The sequence below is a fragment of the Alligator mississippiensis genome, chromosome 13, assembly GCF_030867095.1.
Source record: "Alligator mississippiensis isolate rAllMis1 chromosome 13, rAllMis1, whole genome shotgun sequence".
In the NCBI taxonomy this organism is placed as follows: Eukaryota; Metazoa; Chordata; order Crocodylia; family Alligatoridae; genus Alligator; species Alligator mississippiensis.
Window position 1 is genome coordinate 52,908,926 of NC_081836.1, and position 21,167 is coordinate 52,930,092.

The 21,167-nt window shown below is 53.2% G+C and overlaps 2 protein-coding genes across 4 annotated transcripts in view; both read right to left on the minus strand.

Moving 5' to 3' along the window:
* RADIL (Rap associating with DIL domain) overlaps nt 1-19,400 on the minus strand; it is a 73,074-nt gene extending 53,674 nt beyond the window's left edge. The window contains exon 1 of one of the 3 annotated variants that reach the window (XM_019494804.2): nt 19,330-19,400. The gene's annotated coding sequence lies outside the window, so the exon portion shown is untranslated. Of the gene's footprint in view, nt 1-4,256; nt 4,930-19,329 lie in introns of those variants that run through there. The other 2 variants (XM_019494803.2, XM_059716320.1) reach the window with 2 other exon arrangements.
* Nucleotides 8,334-21,167, minus strand: part of MMD2 (monocyte to macrophage differentiation associated 2) — a 39,819-nt gene continuing 26,985 nt past the window's right edge. Inside the window, exons 3-7 of the mRNA XM_006265960.4 lie at nt 20,170-20,330; nt 19,330-19,404; nt 17,587-17,688; nt 15,566-15,635; nt 8,334-15,069 (exon numbers count right to left, since the gene is read on the minus strand). Of these exons, the coding sequence (XP_006266022.2) occupies nt 14,866-15,069; nt 15,566-15,635; nt 17,587-17,688; nt 19,330-19,404; nt 20,170-20,330 (612 nt within the window). The 3' untranslated portion in view covers nt 8,334-14,865. The remainder of the gene's footprint in view (nt 15,070-15,565; nt 15,636-17,586; nt 17,689-19,329; nt 19,405-20,169; nt 20,331-21,167) is intronic.

Below are 21,167 nucleotides of genomic sequence, written 5' to 3' on the forward strand. Positions count from 1 at the left end.
CTTGATGCCTATTTAACGACCTCGGCTTACCTTGCCATTTTTTCACATCTCTTTCCTTCAATCCTTGAGTCTCCTCCTCCTAAAAAAAAACCCCTGTGTCTTCCCCAGTGTTATTCATTTTCACAGAAATGTACTCCCTCCCACGTCTGAAACACGGGGCATGAAAACAGAGAGCATTATTTCTGCTTCGAGTTGCACGGATCTGCAATTCAGTGATATCTGGTAGTTCTCCGGACAGGCTTGCATGTGTGTGGGAACTACAGGATGGCGGCACCCTAGTGAAATCACGAAGAGGCGGTTGTGTGTGTAACAGCAGAGAAGTTGGTTCATCTAAGAAGAGGACAGAGCAGAGCTCCCAAGCCACCGACTTCTACAGTACTCTCCTTAGATGCCCTGGTAGGTACATCCTGAGCTCAACCTTCAGACAAAGGTGGCACAGGAGATGATGTGCGCCCCACAAGCTGGGGACTGACCCGTGCATGCCCAACTATAATTAGCCAAGGCAACTGCAGACCGCCGTGGCACCACCGGCAGGCTCTTCTCAGCAGTGGGAACACCAGAGCCGGGGCAATGAGACTGAGAAAGAGCCTGCAAGTTTAAGCCTAAATCTGACCTCTTGGACAAAGCCTTATCCAGTTAACTGCGCATTTCCCCCACCCAATTTGCAAAGGGGCTAGAGCAGGGCAGAGAAAAGCAAGGGAAGGAAAGCAAGCAGCACTGCATGAATGGAAGGAGGAGGGGAAGGTAGGAGGAAAATCAAAAATTGAGGACACACAGACCTTTTTGGGCATGCTCAGTGCTCTCTTCAGAAGGCGACTGTTGCTTGGATACTCTGATGATAGGAGCCTTAGCAATACCTGAGACAAACAGACCCACGGACACATTCCCAGATCATTACAAGACAGGCAAGTGTGACTCGAGCAAACGGCTCAACAGAAGAGCACTGCTCCGAGATCAAAAGAGTGACAAGATGGGGTGGGGGCACCCCAGGAAACGAGATGTATATACCTAGATGACATTCAGACTGCCCGAGGGAGGGAGGGAGGGAGGGAGGGAAACACATTTCCTATGGCTGCCTCTTCCTTTTCTAAGCCCCCAAAGACCCCATGCCAGGGACCAAATGAATCAACCCAGAGGGTTTGCCTACCAGATCACCCAGCGGGCCATTAAAAGCGGATATCCTGCCCCTACAAAGACAGACGGTGCCTGGAAGAACTGACTCTCCTTGAGATTGTGACCTATTTTGGATCCGCTCGGGGATTTTTTAACCTCAGCTTGCTACATGTTGTTGGCTCTTTCTCTATTAAGCAAAACAGCCCCAGCAAGGATCCCCATCTTCTACCACCCCACGTATGGCCTACAACTGCAATCAATAAGGGAGAAGGCTAGAGATACCCTCTGAAGTGGGAGGTAGTGACTGGGTTGGGGTTTCTTGGAGAGCAGTAACCGGGGGCAAGAAATAATCTTTTTCAGACACTCATAGAGTTGAAGGTCAGAAGAGAACATCAGAACAGGGTCTGCGTATCACCCAGTTACTCTCGCCCGCTACCCTGGGCATGGCTAAAGCATCCGCTCCTCTGGAAAGGCATCCAGCCAGCCTTGATGCAAAGACTAAATGAGATGGAAAATGCCCGCTTCTCTCAGTAGTTTGCTTTGATGGTCAATCACCCTTCCCATTAACATGTGCGTCTTATTTCCCATTTGGATTTGCCTGGCTTCAGCTCTCAGGCATTTAGTCTCATTATGCTTCTCTCCGCTAAATTGAAGAGCTCTTTAGTACCCAGTCTTTTTCCCCATGAATGTACTTACATGCTCTAATCAAATCACCTTTTCCCTTCAAGTTAAAAATAGAGAATTCTTGGAGTCTATCGCTGCAAGGCATTTTCTCCAGTCACTGGATCTTTTATGGAGCTCCATCCTGCAATTTTGCAACATCTTTTTAAAAACAGGAGCACCAGAACAGTATGCCACTATCAGCTTCACCCGTGCTGGAGTCCCCAGTACAATCCCCCGCCTGCCCTTCCTTACCGCTTCTCCGTTTATCCACCGAAGGCTCACATTAGCCCTTCTTGCCCTACTCTTGCACTGGGAGCTGCTCACATTCACTGTGACCCTTAAATCCCTTCCCAAGCTGCTGCTTTCCAGGACACCCACTCCACACACACACACACATGCACACGCTCTGGAGGCGTGCGTTGCATGTCTTGTTCCTATACGTTACATTTTGCACTGGGCTGTATCCAAACTAGCATGGGTTGGGAATTCTCATTTTCCAGACAATCCTCCCTCCCTCCCTCCCCCCCTTTTTTTTTCTTTTTTTTTTTTCCTTTTGCAAAATAACAATTTTTCCCAGAAATTTTTTTTAATAAATCAGGTTTTCTGTCAGAAAAATTGGAGCAGTGTTTCCCCAGCAGCCTGCCTGGAAGCCTCCTGTCCACTTTCACTATTCGGCAGGTGACGGATACACCAAGCCTGATGTTTCAGGATGCCATTCTGGGAGGACTTCGGGAAGCCTTGAATAAAACTTTATTTTTTTGCTTCTTGTCCTGATATTTTCCCCCAGAAGTGACCGGGAACCAACCAACTCTGAGATGTATTTTGCTGGAACAGGCCAAGTTTACTAGTCTAGACAGCCTGTCCGCACCATTATTCACCACGAGCTAATCTGCACATCATCCCCAAATTTCACTTGCAATAACTTGATGTCTCTTTCCAGATTACTGAATTGCACGAGGCCTAGTACCAAGCTTTGGGACCCACATTAAAACTCTCCCAGTTGATGATGCCCCCCTGACAACTGTTTTTTCCAATGTCAGTCGACCAGTGACGTATCCATTTATCTTGTGCCGTCTCGATATTGCACCAGGCTGTTGTTTTTAAAAAAAAAAGAGCAATCCTAAGTGAAACACACTACAAAAGTCTATTCTGTCTAAGCAGTCACTTTTATCAGCCAGATCTGTAATCTCAGAAAATGAAACCATTCTTGTTTGACAAGATACATCTCCCATAAAACCATGCTGACTACTGTACTATTAATTATTCCTGTCTTTCAATTCTTTATCAATTAAATCCCAAATTTTCCATTACGTTGCCTGGGACCAATGATAGTCTAACCAACCTATAGTTACTCCAGTCATTCTGGTTTCCCTTTTTGAATATCAGCTCTCTTTTAATCTTCCGGACGTTCCCCACTGCTTATCCGAGCGTAGATATGTTACACGTGTCAGAGGAGGCTGGGTGCGCACACATGCGTGCATGTTAGTAATTTCCAATGTAGCTGTCCAAGAAATACAATCGAGCCACTTCACTCAGGTTCCTATTTGAAGACTTCCCCACCCCTCTCTCTTTTTTTTTTTTAATGGAAACCAGTCAAACGTACAGCTTCAGTATCATGGAAACAAGAACAGCCCAGATGCTGAGAGCAGAGGGAGAGGCTGTTGGAGCACTGCAATGTGGAACAAATTAAAAATCAAATAGCAAAGGAAATGAGAAAACTGTGGGCCCAGAAGCTTTGCCGTACACCCCTGGATTAAAACTCCTGCTCCTCTGAGTCCCGCTTTCAAAAGCAAGGCAAGCTCCCCCAGCCCCTGAATTTCGGCGAGGTGGCACCAGGGCCCTACCTTCACCCTGCAAGCTGGAGATGGGAGCAAAAATAGGGAAGCAATAAAAATCACCACTGCAAATCGACTCTGATTAGCTCCCCGCTGGGCAATGGGTTCGGATCCTATGTTGCGCACGGAAAGCTGGAGTCAGAGGAGGGCTGGACTAATCGACTGTTTCTGCCATGGGATCTTCAATAGAAACCGCGGCGTGCAGGAACAGTTACGCAGTAACAGGGACAACAAAGGGACTCGCAGGGTTAAGAGACTCCCCGCTCCTGCCGGGAAGGCTGCACATCCACTGCCCAGACACCTCTGGAAATGCCCCTCCAGCCCTATCTGTGGTGTTTGCATCGTCTTTCATTTCGAGATTGGCAGCTTTGGGCATTTATGTTGCATCTGGCTAATCGAAGTCCCGACCCAACTCCCAAACAAGTCAATGCCAGTCTTTACCCAGACACGGGCTGAGCTCTCAGCCCGTCCATCCGTTCCCGCACGATGAGCAGGAGCCCTTGCACAGCAGTCCCATGTGTCCCTGCAAGAGCTTTAGGGGCTGCGTCGGGACCTGGCATGGCTTTGGGGTTACCCACAGAGGCACCCGTTTGGGGCGCAGTCCCAAATACAGCAAGTTCTGCTGACATCAATAAAGAGCCTTACCTTGGTTTTTAGAAAGGAGGTTTTTCCTCCGTGCCCGCTGCCATCCTGGCGACGTTTTAATGCCCAGGCACCGACGGCGTCCCCTGGAGCTGCCTGTTTCTCATGCGGCTTTATTCAAAAGCACACGAGACAGCCCCTCGAACGAGCAAGGATGCTTTTTGGTCGGCTCTTGGCGTCAGCACCGCGGCGGGCCAGCTAATCCGGCGCTCTCCAGCATCGTCTTGATTCAACGGGTCCTGCACAGGTCCGCAAAGAGGCGCCCCCAGAGCAAGCACCTGAGCCGGGGGCTTTCAACCATGTCCCCCCTGCTCCTCCGACGCAACCCCCTGGAAAACGCCAGCGCTTGGGTTTCCCTCGTCCCTCGCCTGCAGGAAAATAGCAGAGCAATTCTTCCAGCGCCAGGGAGAAGGGGTGACCCCGCGGGTCCCGCTGGAAACCTCGGGGTTTGCCACTCGCGTCGCGTCCCGCAGCCCCTCCGACGCCTCTGCGCGCACCCCGGGGTGCCGCGGCCCCTGCTTGGGAGACTCCTGGCGCTGCGCTCGTCGCCGGAGCTGCCTGCGTCTCGTGAGACGGGGCGGGCGCTGGGCAGCAGCGCAGCGGCAGCGCGGACACCCCAGCCCTGCCGGCAGCCGAAGCAGCGCCGGACCCGCCGCCCGCCCGCCCGCAGCGCGGCTCCCAGCCAGCCCGGCCCGGCCGGCCGGCCGTGGGGCGGCTCCGCGCGCCCCCTGCCGGCCGCGCCGCCACAGCGCTCCCCGGCCCGGCCCGGGCCCGCTCTCCGCCGCCGTGCTCGGCGCTGCACCTGCCCCCGCGCGCGGGCCGCTGCTTGCGGGGAGTGGGTGGACGTGTGCGTGGGGGTGAGCGGGCTGTACAAGTGTGTGTGTGCGGGTGCGTAGAAGAGTGTGTGGACATGTGAGTGGGGCTGTAGACGTGTGAGTGGGATGGGGTGAGTGGGTGTGGACATGTGCGTGGGTGGGACTGTAGACGTGTGAGTGGGGTGTGGGGGGGTGTGAGTTGGGGTGTGGACGTGCGTGGGTGTGGCTGTAGAAGTGTGTGTGTATGTACATGTGAGTGGGGGTGTGAGTGGGGGGTGGACATGTGCGTGGGTGTGAGTGGGGCTGTAGAAGTGTGTATGTGTGTGTGTGTACATGTGAGTGGATGTGGGGTGTGAGTGGGGGTGGGGGGTGAGTGAGCGTGTGTGTGTGTGGACATGTGAGTGGGTGTGGGTGAGGCTGTAGGAGTGGCTGTGTGTGTGTGGACATGAGTGGATGTGGGTGTGAGTGGGGGTGGAGGCACGTGACCAAGTGACTGTGTGTGGTGGGGGTGGGAGGGTGGGAGTGACGGGGGGTGTAGACATATGAATGGGTGTGAGTGGGGGTGTACAAGTGTGTGTATGTGTGTGCAGACGTGAGTGGGTGTGGGTGTGAATGGGGCTGTAGAAGTGTGTATGTGTGTGTGTGTACATGTGAGTGGATGGGTGAGTGTGAGTGGGAGTGTAGGGGTGGGGGGTGAGTGAGTGTGTGTGTGGACATGTGAGTGGGTGTGGGTGAGGCTGTAGGAGTGGCTGTGTGTGTGGACATGAGTGGATGTGGGTGTGAGTGGGGGTGTGTGACTGTGTGTGGTGGGGGTGGGAGGGTGGGTGTGGGGGGGTGTAGACATGTGAATGGGGGTGTAGAAGCGTGTGTGTGTGTGCAGACATGGGTGTGGGTGTGAGTGGGGCTGCAGGAGTGTGTGTGTGTGGACATGCGAGGGGGGGGGGCTTGGAGGCCAGAGGAACCGAGTACGTGGGGACCCGAGGGCCCTGCCCCCCTGGGGAAGAGGGCTGGCTGTCTCCTGAAATGTGTAAAACTTTCCACCTGTCCAGCATCTTAGCCCCCTGCAAAAATAAAAGTTGGTGCATGTGATGGGGTGAAAGGGTTTGAGTGTGTAGGGGGTGTGCGTGTGAGTGCACTGGGGGTGCCCCCTCGCCCGCCCGCCTCCCTGGCTGCCTGGAGACAAGCAAACACCCTCCTGGCAGGACAAAGGAGTGGGGCTCCCTTTATCCGACATCATCCCCTGCAGTCTCTGTCCTGTGCCTTCCTGCTCCCTGATCTGTGCTCGCTGGGGCTGCCACCAGCTGGGAAATAAACCAGGTGCCCTTGGCATGCCCTGTGTCACGTCCTCCAGCAGTTTCACAATCAAACGAGGTTTCTGGCCTGGCAAAGATCTCCCCACGGCAGAGCATCTGTGCAGCCTGCTCCCTTGGCTGCTGTGGGAAGAGCCCGGCCTGTCTGTGGATGACTGCCACAACCAGAGTTCAAATCCTTCAATGCTGTGGGTCTTTTTAAAAATAAACAAACATTCGATGCTCAAAATGTTTCACAAGTGCCTTTGAATCATCCCTATTGCTTTGTATAAGACCCAACCGGGAGCATGGGATCAAAGGAAACAGGGCTGGAAGGGACCTCACATGGTCCTCTAGTCTGGCCTCCTGCACTAGACAGGATCAACCCTGACTAAACCATCCAGGCCAAATGTCTGTCCAACCTGCTCTTCCAGGATGGAGACTCCATAACTTCTCTAGTTATGGTCCGAGGCTGACCACCCTCATAGCCACAAATTTCCTCCTTATCTCCAGCCTCAATTCCCTCTGCTGCAGCTGGAGGCCGTTGTTCCTCATCCTGTCCCCTATGGCCACAGAGAAAAGCCCATCTCCATCCTCTCTGTAATTGCCCTTCAGGTGTTTGAAGACTGCTATCAAATCCCCCCTTAGTCTTGTCTTCTCCAAACTAAATAAAAGCAATCCAGTAATTCCAATCCATTTAATACTATTTTAATTCTCTGCCCGGGGCTCTGGGGATGGCCTGTGCATGGACCCCAGCACCACATTCACAACTGTGAGGTAAGTTGGAGGTGGGTACAGCCAAGGGAGGTCCAATCCTGCTCTCACTGCAGCCACTGCGTAGCTGGTCTTCCCTGCAGTGGAGCTGGTAGTGTATGGGGATGCCTTACAGCTGTGAATTGGTTCCAAGGCTCCCTTGACATGTCAGCTCTTGTCCTCCTGCTTTCCACGCCTCGCCTGCCTAGCCTGAGCTTCTCTCCCTACGTTTGCCCCAAGTACATGAAGGGAGAACCAGAATGACAGGCCAGAGCTAGGGACGGGGAGTCTGAAATGAAGCTGCCATGATGAAGTGTCTGAAGACCCGTCACGTCTTCCCTCTCTGGGTCTGCAGGCCACCAGGGAAGACCCAGGTGGAGGGACTTGCCAGAAAAAGATAGTCACAGTCAGTTTAGGGATCAGTCCAGGCCAGAGCTGGACACAGGCATGGGCGAACCAGGTGGCCACCCAGGGCCTGGACAAAAAGGGGGCTCAAAAATGGTCATTTTTTCCCCATTGTTCAATTATTATTATTATTATCTCTAGCAAAGTGGGGCCTGATACTAAAAGTTTGCCTGGGGCCGCCAGGAATCTATGCACGGTACTGCTCCAGCCCTACGCCCTTGGCATCTGCCTCCCCTTGAATTTCCCATACAGCTGGTTTGTTGCTCAAACCAAAAGTGGAAATTCACCCTTTGTTCCCCCCGGGCCACGTGGCACCTCACTGAGATCTCAGTGTCCCTCTAACCATCACAGAGTGAAGTCATTGCCCCTGGCCCCACATGGCCTTGCCTGCCTCGCTCGCTACCAACAGAAGTGGCATTTATGCACTGAGATAATTGGGTGCTGTCTTTCCATTAGCGGCAAATGGAGCTCCCTTGGAACGGAGCTGGTTCTCGGGCCCAGGCAGGAGCTGAGTCGAGCTGATGGCAGGTCTGGCACTGACACGTCGCCCACTGCTGATCACTGGCTAATCTCAGCATCCTTTGAACGACACTCTGCAATTGGCTTTGTGTTGAGAAGTAATGACTTCCTATCAACCAAGCAGCAATGTTGTGCTGGGCGCTCCATGGTCTGTGTTTGCTTGCTTGGATTTCCTCTCTTTATTTCTAAGAGACCAACTCTGGACAAGCTAGCTAGAAAATTGGGGGAGAGGAGGCTAGATCCTCCCAGAAAATTCATTTTTGACTCAACAGATGCACCAGAAACAATGCAGGCATGACTGAGGTATATTGAGTTTTTATTTAAATCCTACTCCACAAGAAACGACATTCACTAGCATTTTATCTTTTCTTACAAATTTTTTCATTTTATTAAATACCGTGTTAAATATAAAATACTGATTTCACAAGAGCAGGTGGTGTAAAATATGAGACATTAAAAAAATCACTCAGAAAACCTCATTCACAGACGTCCTAAATGTTATGAGTCATTAAAAGTTAGTATAAAAGATTATCAGAATCAGGTAACCCTGGGCTGGGCCAGAGAAAGCCGTATAAAATGCAGGGAGGTCTGCAGCTTGTCCTCCTTGGCAAATCTGGGACCATAGGCAGGAAATCTGAAGCCAGGGGCAGGATTCTCAAAAGCTAAAGGGACAAGTCGGTTCTCTGCTCCCATGGTCGGACCCTGGGAACTGGGCACCGTTGTGCAGCTATTGAATCTCCCCCTTGAGATTCAGTCTGGACCAGTAGGACTGGATAAAATGTTCTTGGTAAGGATGAGTTAGACTCCCCCCAAAGCCACCGTTCTGTGTCTCTAGGCCACTTTACCCACAAGGGCTTGTAAGGGGAAACCTCTCTCCACTGCCCCAGTGTAAAATAGTGGCTAGAGGTTGTCTTCATTCAGCTACATAGCAACAAAACCTCTCAGGCTGCTGAGAGCCAAACCCTAGGATAACACTTGGGGGTGAAATACTACAGAGCGTGGATCTTTAGGTGGCCCAAACTCATTCTCTCCAGTTTCGCTCTCTGTGCCCATGGTCCCAGGATCCCATTTAACAGTACCAAAGGGCAAGGCACCCAGGCCAGCCTGGGATGGAGGAAGGTGTGGTGCAGGTGCCAGGGGGGAGCAAAGCCAGGCGGGTAGGTTTCCATCCTCACCTACCTCCTAGCAGGATGGGTCTTCACCAGGACAAGACCTGAAGTGGGGACCATCGCCTGGGAGGTTGGGGGGCTGGGGGAGGGCAGGGGAAGCGTGACACACTGGGTAGGCAACATGTCGATTAAGATGGGAAGTGAAAAAATGACAGATGAGGTACCAAGAGCCCTGCTCAGCGCTGCCCCTAGCCCAGCCCACCCTGGTCATGTACTGCCTCTTCCAAATCCAGTGCAAATTCTGCCAGCTGGGGGGGCACTCGGTGTATTTGCCCAGCAGAGGAAATCAGGGGCTGGGCTCTACGATACGCCCCTCTCTTAGGGAGCTCTTTCCCCATGGCATTTAGCTAAAGAAGGGAAAGGAGGAAAGCCACCGTGTGCTTGACCCGACACCCTCAGAGGCAGCTCCGAGAGTCCAACCAACATCCAGGAATGGACCACCTATTTTAAAGGCAACTTCAGGCTCATTCACAATCAAAGTCCTCAGTGCTTTGAAAGCCTGGGGCACTTCCAGAGTGCATTAGCCATCTGTCTCCACATCAGCCCTGTGAGGTAGGTCAGTGTCACTCTCCCCTGTTACCCTGGGGAAACTGAGGCACAGAACAGATAAATGACTCACTCAAGGCCACAGATTGAGTCATTGGCAGAAGTGGCAATGGGATCAGGAAGGCCCTGCCTCCCTGGTCTGGGCTTAGACCCCACTTCCCTCTACCACCCCGACCCACCAAGCCCCTGAGGCTTTGCCAGGTGGCAAGAATCCAAAGCAGTCAGGGCATGGCAAGGACACACAGAAGGACATGGGGAAGAAGCAGCAATCCAGCACCATGTTTCAGCTCCCCCTCGTGAGCAGAGATGGGCTCCAGACTCCAGATCCCATGGCTGTGGATTGGGCCCATCTCTTCTCTCGCTCTCCCTCCTAGCACAGTACAGTGGGGGCTTGCTTTCCCATTGAGATTCACAGCAGAGAGCCCCACCAGGGTGAGTTTCTGCAGCCCTCCCCACACTTTTCAACCACTGGGCACAACCCCTGTCTCTTGTGAGATGTTTCTAGTAACCACCTACCCACCCAGCTCCCTCTCCAGCTCCTCTGGGGAAAGATGCACATGGCACCAGAGCCACTAGTGGGGGTTTCCTTCCATTTCTTGGAGTGAAGGAAGCAAATCCTGCTTACATTTCTGCTAGGACACATGGGCTAAACAGAGTGACACTGGGAGTAGCATGTGGCCATTGCTGGCCTGGCATGGACTGTCTCCCCAGGGGTAAGGCACTTGAGTCTCTTGTGTCCCTGTGGTTACATCCCTGATTTCCTCCCCCAGCATTCCCATCACCGGAGCATGTCCACACCAGTGGCTGCGCAAAGCAACTCCCTCAGCCTGATGTCAAGCAGGTGGATGTGGTGTGATGGTGTCTGGAGCACAGTGCATCTACCTTGGACACCCCTCAACTCTCCATAGAGATCCATCCCTCGGGTAATTTCATGGGTGCCAGCCCAACCCCGGGGACTGACCCATGAATAACCCAAAGTCTTGGCCTACAAGCTCTGGCTTTGGGAGGTGAGTAGAGTCTTCCAACCAACACTCCTCCCTCTTTCAACTCAAGGAGTGACTTATCATCCAGGGAACCCTTCTTGGACCCACCTCTGCTTGGGGCTGTCAGACGCTCAACACCTTCCCACGTCCGCCTGAGACTCCTGCAGCCCAACTGCTCTGTGACTACTCCCCTGAGGACCAAAGGGGTGGCAAAAGCCATGCAGGCCTCTTCCAGATGTCTAGCGGGGTGATGCTTTTCCCCTCCAGACCTGCGATACGATGCAGCTTCTGTATCTCCCCAGCCCAAGGCAGCTGATGGAAGCAAGCCACATGCAAAAGGACAGAGAGCAGATCAGCATGGACAAATACATATGCTCACCAAAGCAACTGGAACAGGAAGCGAGTGCTGGTCCCCTGCCAACAGACACAAATTCCTCCAGCATAGCTGGATTGCAGTGGTTGTGCTTTATCAAGCAATGCCACTTGACCATTGACCTTCTCAAAGCATCACCCTCTTGAGCAAGAAGCTACCAGGACCACCGCCAGCATTTCACCAGGCACTTTCTAGACTCTCCTTTGGGAAAAAAGCCCCATTACTTTGGCTCTATTAAGGCCCAGTCCTGCGAGTGCCCTCAGTCCCATAGCAAGCAACGGGCGCTACACACCTCCTGGCTCAGGCCATGAAAGAAGCTGGGGATGGAGAATGGTGGCTGTACACCCCTAAAAGGCTCCAGCCTGGTCAAGTGGACAGTGCTGCCTTGATGATTAACCCATGAGACTAGCCGAGGTATTCCAGGCCTTCCCAAGCATTTGAAAGCAAAACTAACAAGCGACTCCTTCAGGAAAGATGGAGAGCCCTGAAAGCCCTCGCATCCAGCGACAAGGCTGCTATCGCAAGCCTAAATTCAACTGGGGTGATGATCACCTTATAATCATGGGCAGGTCTGGGCTGAAATCCTACCCGCTGCCCTCAGCTCAGGAGGAAACCAAATTCTGATCCTTATTACCCTGCTTTCAAAAGGCCAGTCCCCACAGGTGGTGATTCGTTCACAAACTCGCTGCCCCATAGCTGGGGAAAAGGTGGATTCGGGGCATTTGGAGCTCCGAGTCAATGCTCATTCCTTTTATACCGGCGGAGAGTCACGAACCGCCGCCACACTGAAATCATGCCAGGAGGCTGAACAAATGCAGAGTGGATCTTCTGACACTGCTCTGCATGTCCTGCATGCCTAGACCAGTGCAAAGCACTGAGCAGAGCTAAGGGGAGCCCAGGACAGAGACAAGGACCCAAAGAAGTCTTGGTCCCTAGAAAGCACCTCATTCCCACCTCATTCCTTAATGACTGCTGCCATACCAGCTTTCTCCCAGCCAATCCTCCCCAAGGATTGCACAGCTATACGTGTACTTGGTAAGGGGCTAGCACCTGCACAGGGCAGTGACTGGAGCTGGAGACATGCAGTAAACCCAGAGGTTCCCTGCTATGATATGCAACAGCCTCTTTGTCCTTGCCCTGCTCAATTCTCTGTTCAGAGCGCAGCATTTAAAACAACGCCCTTCGATCTCTCAGCCTCTTCCCCCTCAGCGGGCCCGACCTGCAGAGGGTGAAACAGAAGAGGTGGCTTGGGGAGCAGTAAGGGTTCTCCAGAAATCAGATACAAATCTAAGCCATAGAGAGTTTGGAGCAAGCCCCAGTCGAGCCATGGTGTCATGGAGCAGCAAGAGGGAATACACACAGCTTACGGATACTGCTCCCTGGTTTCTAGAGCAGTTCTAAGGAGGTTTATGTTGGTATGTGATCCAGCCTCCCTCCAACTGAGCAAACTCTCCAAATGGGAATCTCACTCTTGAACCACCACTGGAGCCTGGCACAGAGGGAAAAGCAAAGTGCATCCTATGGAACAGGCTTACAGGGGGCCACGGGCTCCAGCCTACGTGGAAAGTATAAAGAAGTACACTCAATCCTGGCTGAGACAAAAGGTTTTCCAGAGCTCAGAGACTCCAGGGAGCCCTGGAATAGATTCAAGTTTCAATCCTGCATAAGGCTTTGTTGACACGGGGCCCTCCGATCAAGACTTGGTTTTATATGCAGACCGTTTCTGAGCAAACCCCAGTGATGATTGCTTTTCAAGCCCTGGGGTGGCAGCTCAGCTCTGCTCCCTTCTCCCTTCCCCACACGCCCAGATGAGGTATGATAGCTGTAGAGAACCCAGTGGAGAAGTCTGACGGCTCCAGGCCGCCTCTGGAAACTTGTTCAGTTGGTCTTTGGCTGTCCAAGCCTGTCTGAGAGCAGATGGGCCGCGGGGATAGCCACCTCTATACAGGCAGGGGCATCACCCTGAGCTGGTTTGGTGGGGGCTTGTGCGCTTTCTTTAAGGCTGTGGCCTGCAGCAGCCTTGGAGGACAAGGGGATTCATTCATTTTTAGTGCTATTCTGCCTCTGTTAAGTGAGTCCTTCACTACCCACCTCCTGCTTCTAAGACCTGGGGGAATAGGGCAAAAGGTAAACCCCAGGGCACAGAGACCAAACCCTAGCAAGAGACGCTCAGCATGTTCTGAGCTGCCTCTGAAGTGACTCCTTGTCTGACTCCTAAATCACACCTAGCCTTTCTGGCTGCCATTGATGCAACCGAACCGGAGTCTTAGCAATCCCTGGCTCTGATTTTCCCAAATGCCGAGTAGCTGCAATGAACCCAGCATTTGCCAGCAGCCCCCAGTGCTCAGCACTTTAGAGGTCGGGTTGCTGGGTCTAGCAGCCCAGGCAGGTGCATGCTGGTGTCCACCATTGGCACTCCTTTGTCACCTGAGGCTCTTAGGACAGACAAGAAATCCTCCTACAGGAGAGCAGAGAGGACCAGAGGTCTAGACCCTTACACATCCTTTCCATGGATCCATACAGGGAAGAGGGTCCTGTGGGAACCTGCATGGAAATGCAGCCCTGGACTGGGAGCTCTCTCCTCTGCATACAGAGGCCTGTGCTTGGGGCAGTGGAGACCTCTCTTCTCCATGCGGCAGGGAAATGGGAAATGAAAACAATGTTGGGAGCTGCTCGTGCTCTGGCAGATAATCACATACAGCAGCTGTGTTTAAATCAGGATGCCAGCCCCCGTGCCAGGAGACCCAACCCTGGGGCTGAACTTGGCCACTCATCCTGCAGAGAGGCCCCTTTCCCTACTTCCCTTTGCACCTGGCCAACATGCGTCAGCATGTCCCAAAACAAGGTTTTTACCCTACGGCTACAGACCATAGCTCTTTTCCTTCTCCTCGGCCTTCAGATGGGCTGACTTAAAGTGGAAGTGTGGTCCTCCCATGGTTCGATGCAATGGGTTTCTCCACACCCATATCTAGCTACAGCAGTTGGCGGTGCTGCTGACTTGCAAAGTGTGGGGGAAGAGCCAGCCCTTTTGGAGAAGCCCTTAAAATGACCCCCACCAGTTGAGAGACATTGCTGCCTCTTGCAGGTCTCGTGTCTCCGAAGGGGTCACACTCCCTGGTCAGCATAAGAGCCCTGTTTAAGCAGGCATCCCCTTTGCACTCCACCTGGGGACTCACTAAGGTGGGCAATGAACCCTGCACATCACAACTGGATCCTGCTGCTGGCCCCTGGTGTCCAACACCCATTTCTCCCGACCATTTCCAGGCCTCACCCACCTCCTAAATCCCCTGGGGGAACAACCTTCTATCTGACAGCAGCCTGTGCCCTCAGAAAGCAGCTAGAGGCTCCAGCAAAGCGTGTTGCAGAGGCCGGGTCCCTGTCCAGTGGGAGGAAGGGGAGACAGAGCTCCCATCGGGGGGACAGTTCTTGAGATGGCTCCAGCCCACGTGAACAAAGCCTTCCCACAATCCTCCCTCATTCCCTGGGAAGAGCTTGCAGTCTTCCCACCCCTCCGGTACACCCAGGGATGGTTCATTTCATTATGAAACCTTTGCCTAAAGAATAAACAATACACAAGGTTAAAATCTGTTTAAAATAAACCTTTCGTCTGCGCGAGACCAGCCGGAGAAGGGAACTGGGGAACCCTGCCTGTCAGGGAGCAGGTGATGGGGATGGCTTTCCAGCAGGAACGCAGAGACTGCGGCTTCTTGGGAAGACTCTCCCCGTGTGCCGCCTGGCGAGCGCAGTGTCCTTAAGGCACCTATCGGGATGTTCTGGCCTCCATGGTGTCGGGCCGGTAGAGATACCTCCAAATGGCATAGTAGTGGATGCCAGCTCCAATGGCCACAAAGAGGTGCCAGATGGCGTGGGCGAAGGGAATGCGACCATCACTCTTGAAGAACACCATGCCCAGGCAGTAGAAGAGGCCACCAGCCACCAGCTCCAGGAGCCCATCTCTGTTAGGCTGTGGGCAAGCACAGAGGTACCATTCAGCTATGTGGGAGATGAACGGATCCTACCCTGGGGCCTTTTCCTGAGACTGGAAGTGAGACAGAGCTGCACGAGCAATGGCTGAGAAGGGCGAGACAGTCCTGTTGTCTCTGGTGGATTTCCATCCTCCTGTCCAGCAGATACTATTCCCCTCAACATGAAGAAGGCCACCCCAGGAGCCCAAGTGGAGAAGCCTGATGCCACAGCTGTGTCGTGCCAAGCTGTAAGCCCCTGAAGCACAGATTTGGGTGGTAAGAGCCATGCTGAGAGCCCAGTGCAAAGTGCCCTGATGAAGCGCTCCTGCTCAGGCAACTGAGCTCTATCTCTTTGTCCCCATGACCCTCAGCATCCACTCAGAGCAGCTTCTGGGGCAAAACCCAGGAGCCACTGAACAGCAGGGAGCAACTCAAGATGAGCCCAGGCACATGGAGGTGAAGGGGCATGCATGGAGCAGAGTAGCAGCAGCTTACCATGGAAAGGATCACCAGGGCAGGGAAGAACCCCATGATCACATAACACACCAGCTCCACCAGCTTGTACCTGTGGAGGACAAAGACACCTTCACTGGCGGTTCAACACCAAGGGAGCAACTTAATCTCATGCCTTAAAACCCAGGGGTCCAGGCTTGGGGAGCCAGGGGCAGGCTTGAAGCTGGGATGCAAAGGAGACAGCCCTAAGGGGTTTGCTCACAAGCCTGGGATGCCCAGATAGGCTCTGACTACAGGGACCTGGCATCTCTTACAGGCCTCTTTTTCACCCCAGCCCCTTATTTCTCTTCTCTCCACCCATCTCTGTGCCCATCATCCCCTACCCCATAACCTGTAAGGAAACCACCACCTCGAACTGGTAGTGCAAGGAGGACCCATGGTGGACAATAGGCTTGAATGATACCGAGCCCTTCCTGCCTGTCGCTCACAATGGGCTTGACACTCCAAGCTCCCACAGCAGGCACCTGTGCGAGAACACGCATGTGGCGATCGGTGTCTGCCTGTGAGCAGCACGCATGTGCCCCAGCAGCACACACCCGCTTTTAAACACCCAGTGTCCATCACGGTGCTGCCTGCCCTGCACTAGCTGTAGGAAACATGGGCAGACACTGCCCCGGCCCCTTGACCTCAGCACCTAGGACGCAGCCCAGTGCTGGATGGATGCTATGGGAGGGGATCTGTCATCTGTGCACTGATAGAGCCTTGCAGAGGATCGGGGCCCAGGGCTCTACCATATATACAAGATCTAGCCACTGCGGGGAGCCCTAGGGTAACTTTTTGCTAGGGAGACCTTGGATCGCTATCAGTGCCGGTGTTTAGACAGTTAATAGTCACTTGAGGGGAGGCCTGTACCTTGCCCACCCTGTCTCCAGCAGCTCAGCTCCTGGAATTTCTCTGGGTAAGGGAAGAAGGATGCCTTGGGATTACAAAACCACACGTGCCTGGGAGTCAGGACGCCTGGGTTCAAACTCCATCCCTGCCACAGACTCAAGTGTGTGACCTCAGGCAAGTCCCATCTCTCCACCACGCTGAAGTCAGCCTGTCTGTAAAACACCCGACCCAAGCACAGATGTATCCGTCCTTGGCCACGCTATAGCATCCTGCACATGGTAGCCACGGGGGAAAGGCGAGGGGGACGTGTGGAGCTAAGTTCAGGCCGGTTCACATGGGACATTGAGACGAGTGGGTGGAAAGCCCTGGAGCAATGCAAAAAGCCAGGGATATTCTAGAGCAGTGATGGGTCAACTTTTATGGCAGATGTGACATAAATTAGCCCCACAACCTCCTTGAGTGCCACTCTGATCCCTATCCCCTGACTGATCTGCTGCTCTGCTTCCTAGTCCCTGCCCTGTGTTCCCAGCTTGATCCACTGTTCTGCTTTCTGTTCCCTGCCCAACCTGCCTCTCTTCATCCTGACCTGCCATGGGCCATACACTAAGGCTGCCCCTGCCATTTGTTACCCCCATGCTGCAGGTTGGTTACCCCTGGTCTAGAGTGTAAAGCCCCTGGGTTTTGACCCCATGAACACTGGGCAGCCCTGCTAGGCAGCGACTTTCTGCCTGGGGGTAGGCGCAGAGGCTTGCAAGGGGTAGTTCTTAGTCAGGAAATGCCCCTGACTCTACTATAAACTTGCCCAGCGGCTGGCCACATCCCACCCTGGTTGGCTTTTTTGGGAGGAATGTGACCCATTCCTTTTTGCTTGCTGCCACCCCGTGGAAGAAGGGCAACATTTCAGCCCATATCCTGATCACGTTCCACAGCTGATTAAAACCAGAGTGGGGCATCTGCTCCCTGGCCCCTGTACAGGGTGGGGCAGAGCCAGGGAGGGGGCCCATGTCTCAGGGAGTCCTGAAGAAGCTACACGCACAGGAGGACTGTCCAGCATGTCCTGGCTTGCATTCATTCACATTTAGGTTCTGGTCCAATCTAGGAGGGCGGACGAGGCTGGGCAGCCCCACTGCACAACACGCAGACACGGAGCGTGAGCAGCGACACAAACTCACCGCTCGTGGAAGAAGAAAACGTAGACGGTGCCGACAGATGCCATGATCCAAATGATCCAGCGCATGTGGGCGGCCCAGGGACCCAGCTCCCGCAGGTTCAGCCTAGAAGCACCACAGACAGAGCCACGGAGAAGCAGAGAAGAGCAGCTGGTCAAGAGCTGGGGGGACCAGCTGCTGCCTCCCGCCCAGGACCGCAGGAGGAGGGTGCGAGTCTGCAATTCGTGCGGCACTGCCATCCCTGATGGATGGTGCAGCAGGGGAAGGGGGCAGTTGTTCATGGCTCTCAGTTCAAGAGCATTTCCAGTTTTAAGCAATCATCCAGGCACTGTGAGACTGACCCTCCTTGTGCTTCTAAAAGGCAGCTGAGGCCTGGCCTTCCCAGTCTGTCCCACAGTCACTTCAGGACAAGTTTTGGAGCCAGTAGCTCTCATTGCCACCTTCACTATGCTTCAGGTATGTGTGAAGCCCCCACACTTTCCGTGGCAGGACCTGGAGTGGTTCTGATGTCCTTCTACAGAAAGGAGCTTTATGAGCAATGGGACGCAAAGATTCATGTGGCCTAAAATCACTGAATCCTAGAGAAGTGGGGCTGGAAGGGACCTCCAGAGGTCACATCTAGTCCAAATCTCTGCCTGAGGCAGGATCATCCCTCTCCAAACCACCCTGTACAAACTCATTGTCCAACCTCTTAGCCAAACTACTCAGTCAACTCTGACGCAACACGAGACATAACACCTGAACCTCCCACAGGTAAAGAAAGAGGACCATGCAGCCAATGTCCTGCTGCTGTAAGGGTTGTTAAAATATGCTTGAGAGATCCCAGGAAGAGGGCCATGCGCCCCCGCTACAGAGGAAAGCAAAAACCCGCACAGTCTGTACCAACCTGACCATGGGGTAAAATTCCTTCCTGAACCGTAATATGGTGGTCGGCTTGGTCCTGAGCAGACAAGCAAGACCCTCTGGGTTTAAGCTGGTGGCACTGGGCATGGCCCAGTCACAGTCCCCAGCCTTGGCTGCAGCCAACACCCAATACCTCCAAGGAAGACTTAAAAAAAACCCTTGACATATATAGCAGCAGGAAGGGAAAAAATTCCCTCCCACCCCATGCAGCAACCATCAGATCCCAGAAACCTGGAAAATACCCATAGCAGAATAGGCACTGAGCTCAGGACCAGTCATGTTGCCAACTCTCACAGCTTCATCCCAAATCACATCCCTTATAACCCCGACTCCTGTGACTCGGAGGAGTTTTTCAGCTTTCATTTGAAAATGCGAGTACATTTCTGGCCCTCCTGGTTGCAGACAGGTGGAAAATGTCAAACTCAGAAGCCAGAAGGCAAGTAAAAAGATAATAAGACATCCCATGTGTATACGTATGTTTTAAATCTCATGATTTATTTTTTTTTGGTGCTGATCTCAACAACTCTGAAGGATCTGGGTATCCTAGGTTCGTGCCAGTCACTAACCACACAGCCTGAGACAAGTCATCCTTTAAAAACACAGGTTGATGGGTTCAAACCCCTCCCTCCATACCATACCAAAGAACATGATTAACAGCAGCCTGGTTTCCCACGTGCAGCCAGGGAGCTCAGCCTGAGCAGGGAAACAGGGATGTCTTTTATGGGGAGGAGGAGGAGGATTTATTATTAACCCCCTGCCCCTAGATGCGAAGGTTGAGGCTATTTCTGCATAGGCACCGCTTAAGTCCCCATCCCCCCCGGCACAGTTACACAATGAACTTACCAGGGGGCATAAGATGCTGCTATGAAGAAGTAGATGACCATCCTGTCGAACATGTGTAGGCAATGCTCCACAGTCCTAGAGCAGAGATGGACAAACACACACAGGGAGTTACACGGAGCTGAGCCAGCCATCAGGAGCAGACCAAGACTTACTTTGGCATCTAAATAAACCCTGCTTCCTCTTCTGCCCTCAAAGCCCGTCTGTGTTTGTCCCATAAGACCCACACTGGTCACACCACTGGTCCATCCAGCCCAGTCTTCTGTATTTCACACTGACTTAGAGCAGAAGCCACTGGGTGTCCCTGGAGGCAGGCAAGTTCTTTGGGAAAAGGTGATATCTTTTATCAGACCAACTAAATAGCTGGAAAAATTGTTCTTTGCAAGCTTTTGGGTACAAACACCCTTCTTCGGGCATAGGGAGAGTCTGCCGGTGTCATGTGTTCTCCATAGTGGACTGGAAGCCAACATGCAAAATGCAGGTCTGTGAAAATGCAAATGTGTGGCAGTCCTCCGTTCCCCCCCGACCTGTCTCACACCTATTGTCACCCGTTTCCTCTGATCCTCACTGCCACGCATTTGCATTTTCACAGACCTGCATTTTGCATATCGGTGTCTATTCCACCATGCAGAGCCTACAACACCAGCAGACTCTCCCTATGCCGGAAGAAGGGCGTTTGTGCCCAAAAGCTTGCAAGGAACAATTTTTCCAACTATTTAGTTGGTCTAATAAAAGATCTCCTATCTACCCAAAGAACCTGGTCTGCTTATGTCCTTAGACCAACACAGCTACAACCAACAACCCTGGAGGCAGAGTGGCTGTTGTGGGGACTGCCTCAGTTACCTGAGATGTCTTTTCTTCCAGGAGATGGTGTGGAAGATGGTGGAGACAATGAAGAGGCCGGACAAGCCGAAGCCATAGATCCAGGCTGAGATGGTCTCCCACTGGTCATCAGAGAGGAAGTAGAGGATGGAGCTGCCCAAGATGCTGGGGAGGATCCAGAACTGGAAAGGAGAAGCACGCCATTTGTGCCTCCTCAGCGTTTCTCTCTATGGAATAACTCAGATATTGTCCCTGTTCTGCAAAATGGCACCACATCTATGGCTGAATCTGCCCAGCCCTGCAGAGAGGCAGAGCCAGCCACAGCCTTGTATTAGCTAAGAGAGTCCAGGGCCTTGCCCCCATGCCAAGCGCCTGCTTCTGAGGAGCCCCAGGTAGTGGGCCAGAGCCCCTCTGAGGGTGGGACATGGGTAGACATCCATCCACTGGTGGCCACCTCCTAGATGGTCTTGGGAGGTCTTGGGGGCTGGAGATCAGAGATGCCCTTCAGCGCTGTGTGATGGGGAGAAGGGTCAAGCCTCATTGGCATGGGCAGAGGGAGCGCTGTGACAACCACCTTGTGCTCAGCCCCCCACTCTGAAAGCACTGGGTGCTATAGTTGTGGTCAGCCCCCAGCTCTAAAAGCATTGGGTGCTATAGTTGTGCTCAGCTCCCCGCTCTAAAAGCATTGGGTGCTATAGTTGTGGTCAGCCCCCCGCTCTGAAAGCATTGGGTGCTATAGTTGTGGTCAGCCCCCCGCTCTGAAACCATTGGGTGCTATAGTTGTGGTCAGCCCCCCGCTCTGAAAGCATTGGGTGCTATAGTTGTGCTCAGTCCCCCTGCTCTGAAAGCATTGGGTGCTATAGTTGTGCTCAGTCCCCCCGCTCTGAAAGCATTGGGTGCTATAGTTGTGCTCAGCTCCCCGCTCTGAAAACATTGGGTGCTATAGTTGTGCTCAGTCCCCCCGCTCTGAAAGCATTGGGTGCTATAGTTGTGCTCAGCTCCCCGCTCTGAAAGCATTG